Below are 8,698 nucleotides of genomic sequence, written 5' to 3' on the forward strand. Positions count from 1 at the left end.
AAAAATGATTACTGGGATACAAAAACGAGTATAAACACAGGCTTTCATGTAGACGCTCGCTGCTAAAACACAGTGTCAAAAATATTGAGTACTTTACACAAACAATATAAAACAACGAGAAAATAAAAACACTGTTTCTTAAAGTATGAGTTTTCAGTGAGGTCTCTAAAAACTAGGCGAATGTCTACATTTGTGGTAGATACCCTGCAAGTCACTTTGTGAACTATTGTCCTGGCAAATCTACTCTATAGCCTATTTAATATCAAAATATATTAGATATACTAAAATCAAGTACCAGATATGGCATTAAAGTTACTGAATCTAAAAAGGACATTATCACAAACCACCTTACACAGAGGAACTAAGAGTGAGTATTTGTACTTGAGCAATACTGGAAATGTTTTCAAATAAGCTGCACAAAGGTCAGTGACAGTTTTAAATGTCTATGGCAGTTTTGTCCTCTCTGGCTTGTCTGCTGCCCACCCGTCTCCGACCCTCCATCAGAAATGACAGCACTATCACCCAGCGCTGTGCTAGTGACCGCTGTCGTGCGGCGCTTTCGCATTGTTTAAAGTAGGTGGTTGTTCCAGTGGCGACAGCATCAAACTGCTCAGTTAGAAGCCACACCTCCCAGATGAGTGTCAGTCCATTCATGATCATCATTACAACAACCCAGAAATCCTCACCTAACAATGTGAGCCACAATGAGAAGCTGTGGCTGCCTCCAGGCATCTTGCTGTACAGGTAACTTATTCCCGTGGCAACAAAAAGAAGGTGGGCAGCCACCATGGAGAGGATGAAGACCAGGAACAGGCGGTGGTTACCTCGGCCAATGCACCGGTTGAGGAAAAGGCAGTGATGGTCGTAGTCTTTAATGCACATTTCACACAGCTTGCAGTGTTTAGTGTAGTCAGGCTGAAAGAGCTGTGATGAAGACAGGAGAAGGTCATCAAAATATTAGAAAGAAGTAATGCATTTTTATGTATAGACTTTACCAAAAAAAATGGACAGGGCTTTAAACCTGCATTCTTTCTAATGACCCACATAAGGCCACTCAAAAAAATGTGTCTGCTTGGTAATATTCAACTAATTTACATTTTTCATCCCAGAAAAAAAATGTATATGTGTGACACAAGCTGTACGGAAGAAGGATGAGAATGAAGATGACAGATTAATTTCAAAGCAAGAACTTTGATTCAGCGAGCTAAATTTTATAATCTGGAAATTTAAATCTTGCATATAAAGTTCTATTTCATTTAATAGTTTTTAATCAGATATTGGCTCTTTACATGATGTGTTACTGAGGAGCTCAATAGAGCTGTGGTTACAGATTTGCCTAACAAGCAAAACATCCGCGGCTTGATCCCGGGAGGAGACACAAAGCCATTTTTGATTCCATCAAGAAGAGCATCTGGCATAGAAATCAAACATGTGGAGCTACCTGCTGTGGTGATATTTGTTAAAAAGGGAGCAGACGAAAATAGGCAAAAAAACTGAAGTATACTAATACTACTACTACTAGTCAGTTTAGTCTTTCTAAACTAGATAGCTTCAGTACTGTGGTGAAGTTTACATCAATTTATGCTGTTGTAAGGAGACATCCAGAGCAGATGGTGATGATGCTGATTAAATTCACTTACTAAATTCTACCTTTTATACTAGCTTTAGGCTGTCTGAATCTGGAATCTATGTGCTAATGTATCTTGTTCAATTTTTTCTTTTTGCTAAATCCACAGGAAACAGTGAATACTTGAGTAGCAGTACATGTCACAGCCTGTAGACAAAGAAAAATATATCAGATCTCACAAATCAAGTCATTATGTGACTTATTACCAAGTGATTCTTTTCCTTTCACCTCACTGCAACATCAGATCTTAGGGTTCCCCCACCTACCAAATCCCTGCATATATTACCTGGCAGCTCTGATATCTGTGGTCTTAACACACGTGCGTGAAGACCTTTTCTAATGTGAGGGGAGTTACAATTAGCAGAAAGGCTATGCATAAATTTCAAGATCTAAACAGAAAGAGTGATAATTAGAAAAATAACTACATACAATATAAAGTGTGGCATGTAAAACAAGTTACCAACATGCCCATATGAATGTCTCACCTCACAGTATGGACAGAACCTTTGTGGGCTCTGGTTCTTCTCCACCAGATCAGCGATACAAGAGAACTGAGGATCTGATTCTGCTCTGTCTAGTGTCCCAGGGTCTTGTGTCAGAACCTTACAGAATAACCCAAGGAGTATGGAAAAGTGGACCATCGACACCTGGGTTAAACTACTGGTTGGCCACACACATTCACAACATTAAGGATAAAAATTTTAATAGCACACTTTACATACATTTAAACAGACTCGGTAGAATACCAAATAAACTAGCTGCAGTTTACATCAGTGTTTGCTGGAATTCATATAAAATTGTAAAATGTATATATATGAAAATTTGAAAAATGTAACAGTCAGTAACCAAAGATTAGTGTAACCAATTCAAAATGGTAAATATGGTTAAATTTTCATCTTTTCCCTTTCCTGAGTTACACCATTTTTTTTTGTTTTCGAGTGGTTTATAATGTTGCAGTGAAGTTGAGTTTTGACTTCTTCTTCGCCACACCTGCCTCCATATCACCATATCCCTATCCTCTTTTCCTTCAACCCTCTGCATGTCCTTCTTCGCTCCATCTGTGAATCTCTCCCATGGTCTTCCTCGCTGCCCATATTTAGCATCCTTCACCCAGTGTATCCACTATCCCTCCATCTCAGCCTTGTATCTCTAACTTTGTCTCCAAACTGCTCATACTCTTTTCTAACCCTGTCCCTCCTGGTCACTTGCACCAAACTCTTAGCATCTTCATCTCCCCCACCTGTATTTTTGTCAGCGCCACCATCCACAAATAATACATCACAGCAGGTCTCACTACCATCTTGTAAACCTTCCCTATGACTCCATCTGTCACAAATAACCCTGTTCACTTTGATTACACCCAATGCTTTGGATGGTTGACCCCCAGGTACTTAAACTTTCACTACCTCTACTCCTCGCATCTTCACTGTTACACCTGCCTCCCTCTCATTCACACATGTATTCTGTCTTGCTTCTAATTACTTCCATTCCTCTTCTCTCCAGAGCACATCCACAGCTCTTCAGACTCCAGACTCACAATCACAATATCGTCTGCAAACATCGTCGTCCACGGAGACTGCTGCCTGACCTTATCTGTCAACCTGTTCATCACCAGTGCAAAGGAGAAGGGGCTCAAAGCTGATCCCTGATGTAATCCCACCTCCATCTTCAACCCATCTGTCACTCCTACCACACACCTCAACAATGCCTTGCTCACTATTGTCCTCACTCTCTCCAAGATTAGATTAAACAAAGGTCCCCTCTATCCTACATATCTCCATATGTGACTATTTGAATATAAAATGTAGTCACTTCATCATACAGTGGCATTCTATTTTGTCATAAATAGTGTATGATTCTGATGTGTTCATCCATGCAGTTGAACAATTGTGCTGAACTCCTCCAAGACTCACAGCTCAGCTAACGTAGGTGTGTGAAAAGCTGAATTATCAAGAAATATGTATGAGCAAAAGACCTAGTATATGCTAGCTTTTCAAAAGGATATTAGGCATCATTTTTCCATAGAAGCAGAGCAGAGAATGGATCAAACCAGCAATGAGGGTTCCCAAGTAGATCGGGTTAGGTAACCTAGAAAGAAGACATATGCTATGTGATATAATAGCAGTAAAGGATGATTATTTACATGCACTGCAATTTTTGCCAAACCTTTGGTATGTGGTCATGCGGTGGTATTGTGTGAAAATGCTTCTGGCAAGCCATGGGAAGAGCAAACCACAGATTAAACCCCCATAGCCTCCCAACATGGCTGCAATCAGCAGGATGGCAGCTCCACTCAGCGATGGAAAAAACAGTGTCCAGTAGTATAAAACTGTTAAGAAAGAAGAACACAAAACACCCTTTTACCTGTTTATAAGATCACATTCAGCATAAAACATCTAAAAAAAAAAATCCAATTTCAGAGTTGTAACATGAACTGTTTTGCAATTATTATCTTTGTGTTTTTATTGTAAAATAAATGAATAGAGCTCATATACAGATCCAAATGTACCATGAGACTCTCTGGGCTTGTGGTGTATTGGCTCATTAATGTACCGACTCAGTAGTTTGGCGAGTTGCTGATGTCTAGAGAAAAAATACAGCAGAGTAATAATCAGCATCATAATCCCAAGAGAAAGATCGAATCAGGAAAAGCAAACATACTGGATATTTCATAGGTACCAAAGGATGCTAGAATGAAATGCAGCATCCTTCTAGTTTTATGAGGGGGGTGTCACATATTTCTGGAAGCAGCAGATTCACCTAAATGTTTTGCCCTGTTTGCTGAGCTCCAGTGGTGTCAGGCCGCTATGATTCTTCTGATGGAGCATCCCGCACCCTGTTCTCTGCAGTAGTATCCAGCACACTTCCACTCCACCCCTCTCTGCTGCGACGTGAAGCGCTGTCGCACCCTGCTGGTCAACTGCATCCACAGCACACCTCTGAAACATATTTGCAAATCCCAGAAAATGTACATAATTTAAGCCTTAGTTTACATTTTAAACAGTTTAAAAGTGGAAAAGTAAAAAGAAGAAAAAACAAATATTTGCAAAAAAAGTGAAAAAGATAAAAACACCAACAGAATGCCTATTATTTTCAGACGCATTAAAACAGGTACAGGCATTGGTGGAAATCACTGCTCAGGCTCTTGAAAACAGTCAGTGACTACACTTCAATGCTCCATCCCCAAAATGCAAGTTGAAACCATGCATTCATCATGCAAATATATACTCTGTGTGCTACATGCAACACACAGAGTGAGAGACAACCAGTCACACTATTTACATTATTAATAATCCATACTCTAAATGTTTGGGTTAAAGAAGCACAAAGATCAAAAGTTGACTAAAGCATAAAGTCACAGTACATTTTTGTATGATGACGTTCGTCATCCCGGCAGCTTTTACACAATATATATTTGACTCAACATTGTTATTAAAACTTTTAGATTGGGCATTATCTTGTGTATTACTGTGTAATAATACTGTTGCACAACTAAAGAGGGTGAAAGAGGCAGACAGTGAAAACTGTATCATACCTGGTCCTTGAGCAAATACCGAATAACTTCTGTGTTTCCTGTGGATGCAGCCAGGTGAAGGGGAGTCACCTGGTACATGTCTGTGTCTGTGAATCTAAACATTCCTGTCTCCCACAAATAGTGCACTGCAATGCTGGGAAAAACAACTAACAGTTAGTGCATGCATAATACAGTACTTTGCAAAAGTCACCCCACATTTCTTTATACTTTCCTTCCAAGAAGCCAGACTTTCTTCTCATTTTTATAAATGTCTTGAGCAATAGTTCTCCAGGCTTTCTGGAGGGTTTTTGTTTTTGTTTTAATTGAATTTTGGCTGCTTTTGCACTCATTTTCTGTTCAGGACATACAGGAATGTTCTGTCTGTTAACCCCCTTAACGCTGACCTGGACTAAAAATCAGTCCAATAGTTTTTTGGGTTTGTTTTGGAGTGATCAATGCAAATTTGGAAATGTTGGTTCTATCTATTTATGTTCAAATCAGTATACATACAGTGAGTGTCTACAGCCATCTGTAAAACTGGCAGAGGCTCTTTCATGGCATGGGACTGCATTTCAGCCAGTGGTGCTGGGAATCGTGTAAAAAATTATGAATGCAGAAAAGTACGGTAGGATTTTCATCCACCATGCAATACCATCTGGACAGTAACTGACTGTCAACAGCTTCTTTTGTCATTGTGACAATGATCCCAAACACCCTGCCAGTGTAGTAAAAGCATACCTGGATAGAAACACATATAGTAAAAGACTATCAGTGGACTGGGTTCACCAAAGCCCGGACCTTCTTATTAAAGCGGTGTGGAATTATTTTGACAGAAAATGGGAGCAAAGGCAGACAAGATTTAAGGAAGAGCTTTGAATGTCCTTCAAGAAGCCTGAAGAACAATTCCTGAAGTCATCTTAAAGAAATTCAGTTCAGGCTGTGTTGAAGAATAAAGGAGATATTAATGACTTTGAAACTTATTAGAACTGTATATCCTCTATGTCAACCTTATATACTGTATTTCTATTTCTATTTATGTTTATACATGTATCAATAGATCACTGCACCTATTTCCCATTCTTATAGCAAAATATAAAGAAATTAGGAGTGGTTCAGGGCTTTTGCATAGCACTGTATATATAACTGTGTAGTAGCCCATGGCAAAAACGACTAAGTTTGTGATACAATGTTTCATCCACTTACATGCTCCCCCCAGTGACCGCATGGTGCAGTGATGTTTTTCCCTGTAGGTCTATGAGACGTAAATCGGCCCCATACTGCATCATTTGATGTATGATGTAGATGTTCCCTTGCCTGATAGTAGTACAAAGTGCACAAGCTCAAATCAAGCTCTCACCTTGAAAATCCAGGCTTTAACTAAATATGCAGCTGCTGCTCACCTGCAGGCAAAATGAAAAGCTGTCTGTCCTGCATCACATGTCAGGTTAGGACCAGCTCCTGCACTAAGGAAAAGGTCGACCAAGGCTCGGTTACCATGCAGAGCAGCATAGTGGAGTGGGGTAAAGCCACCCCAACCTGAATGATGAGAAACGCATTTACATTACACAATCAAGCTTGATGACACTGACCTTCAACTCTGACTTTGACTAACAATATGAGACTGGCATAAATGCATCGACTGTCAGCCTGTTGACGCTGAAAGCCCTCTCAAGTTTGGGGGTTGGAGTAGTTCAGCACAATGTGACTTTGTGCTGTGTTGTCACTGGATCTGTCCATCTCTTCATCACAGGATCTGTGCCAGACCATCTCACAGAAGAGCTGCAGCAGAGTTAGGTTTCTTTTTGGCATTGTGGCAAAATCAAACCAAGAGAGACCAGAAAATGATCAAATATACAATAACATCCGGTAAAACTATAGTTAACTCCCAAACACATTTGCACATTATTCCAAAGTTCTAAAGCCAGGCATGGCAAACAGCATAAAGTGGGTATAAACGTTCTCTTTCTAACTAATGTTTCAGCAGTTTTCTCGCAATAAAATGAGGAAATTGAGAAATCCCGTCGCGATAAGGTTGAATAATGACCTTTTAAAAAAGCCAGATCTGAAGTTTGCACTGTATCTCTTCCTAGCTTACCTTTTTGCTTGAGTATAGATCGGTTACTCTGAACGAAGTGTATACACTCTTCAATATTTCCTCTCTGTATACAATCAAATATGTCCCCACCGCTGACGGAGGACACGGGCATCGGATGCATTATGATGGGTACACGGAGGCCACCTTCTAGTGTTACCACCGACAGAAACTGCAAAGGAAGCAAAATCAACTCCTGGGAAGCGGCGCTACAACATCATAAGGTGAAGTGAGAAGGGATCTCATGTATCGCTACAAAGCAACCGACATCTTTCATTGTGTCAAACTGATTGAGGCAATCCACGCCCTGGACACCGCATTGGTTGCAAGGTGTCACGTGGCCGCGCTTTGCCCAAAGCACGTGGTCGCTATAAATACCATGACGCCTCCAAAGTAAGCAGTAGCGCTGTGCTGTGCCGCGATACCAACTATTACTAATACCAGTACCAATACTTTAAAAACATAATGACAGCTTATGTGGGGGAAGCAGAATGTCGTTTTGAAAATAAAACATAGATGATCCTATTTCACGATTTCTTAAAAAATAAATAAAAATAACAGTCAAAGTAGCCATTCATTTTTCCTGACTCTTTGAATACCCCCCTTCCTAATTATCTCCCTTCATCTATTTTCTTGTGTTAATTTAGTCTTTCTCCATCTCTTCCTCACTTCTCCACAGATGGTGCATCAGGATCAGTTGTTGCTGGTACTACTGTTCATGGTGCAGCAGCCCAGATAGTTAACATGTTGGTTAATTTGACACATTGGGCTGCATTTCTTTTTCTTTTCTTTTCATTGTTTTATCTCAGCTTTCCATCTTTTACCCACTTCTTCCACACTGAACCTTTTCTACAAGCTGCATGAGCGTGCAGCAAAGGTAGAGGAGGGAATGGGCTGTAAGTGCTTGTATCCACTGGGTCGCTCTTCAGGCCGGCCCATCGGCCGAAAAGTGCATCGGGAAAATGCCCTGTATGCCAGAGTACCTGACTTAGAGGATAGAAACAACATATTGATCCGATCGCAATGCCAGTGTTGGTATCGATATTGTCGATATTTGGATGGCCCCGCCCACCTCTAGTAAACTGAAAGTGGCCTGGGGAACTTACCAGAATAGTGTAAAAGAAATGCAAACACCACGGTCATTTAATGGAAGTGTAAGGCATATACTGAAGGAAAAGAGAGCATGCCTTTTTTATTACTTGCCCCTTGCATTTAGTCGTGTAAGATTATGTAAGAATAGCATGGTTTAACCTATAGTGCTCAGGAGGTGAGCTTGTTGGAGTCGGAGGCTAAAATAAGAGTCCAGCTTTTTAACTTCAGAAGGAGCTCGTCAGTTACACATGTCGTCAGCTTACAAAGGTTGGTTAACACTTCTCGTTTTGAAAGTGGTTACTATATGACAGCTTGACCCTACAAAAGAGAGGGCAACTTTGACTGGGGAGCTGACTCATATGTGTGAAAACGT

At 40.4% G+C, this 8,698-nt stretch overlaps 1 protein-coding gene across 1 annotated transcript; it reads right to left on the bottom strand.

Moving 5' to 3' along the window:
* Positions 1 to 435: 435 nt before the first annotated feature.
* Positions 436 to 7,357, bottom strand: LOC146620026 (uncharacterized). The gene is made up of 10 exons (XM_085369665.1): positions 7,237 to 7,357; positions 6,542 to 6,677; positions 6,345 to 6,455; positions 5,163 to 5,295; positions 4,388 to 4,566; positions 4,137 to 4,210; positions 3,794 to 3,956; positions 3,633 to 3,715; positions 2,113 to 2,303; positions 436 to 924 (listed from the first exon to the last, which is right to left on the bottom strand). The coding sequence occupies exons 1-10, from the start codon at positions 7,355 to 7,357 to the stop codon at positions 436 to 438; spliced, it is 1,680 nt and encodes a 559-aa protein (XP_085225791.1).
* Positions 7,358 to 8,698: the final 1,341 nt, after the last annotated feature.

The sequence above is a fragment of the Diplotaxodon limnothrissa genome, linkage group LG13 (assembly GCF_057381915.1).
Source record: "Diplotaxodon limnothrissa isolate DT_005_m linkage group LG13, D_limnothrissa_male_GT1.1, whole genome shotgun sequence".
NCBI classification, from domain to species: domain Eukaryota; kingdom Metazoa; phylum Chordata; class Actinopteri; order Cichliformes; family Cichlidae; genus Diplotaxodon; species Diplotaxodon limnothrissa.

Coding starts and splice junctions, on each gene's coding strand:
- LOC146620026 (XM_085369665.1), bottom strand. CDS start 7,357: ATGCATCCGATGCCCGTGTCCTCCGTCAGCGGTGGGGACATATTTGAT. Junction 6,456..6,541: donor GCTTTTCATTTTGCCTGCAG/GTGAGCAGCAGC, acceptor TACTACTATCAG/GCAAGGGAACATCTACATCA. Junction 925..2,112: donor GGTTCTGTCCATACTGTGAG/GTGAGACATTCA, acceptor TCTTCATCACAG/CTCTTTCAGCCTGACTACAC.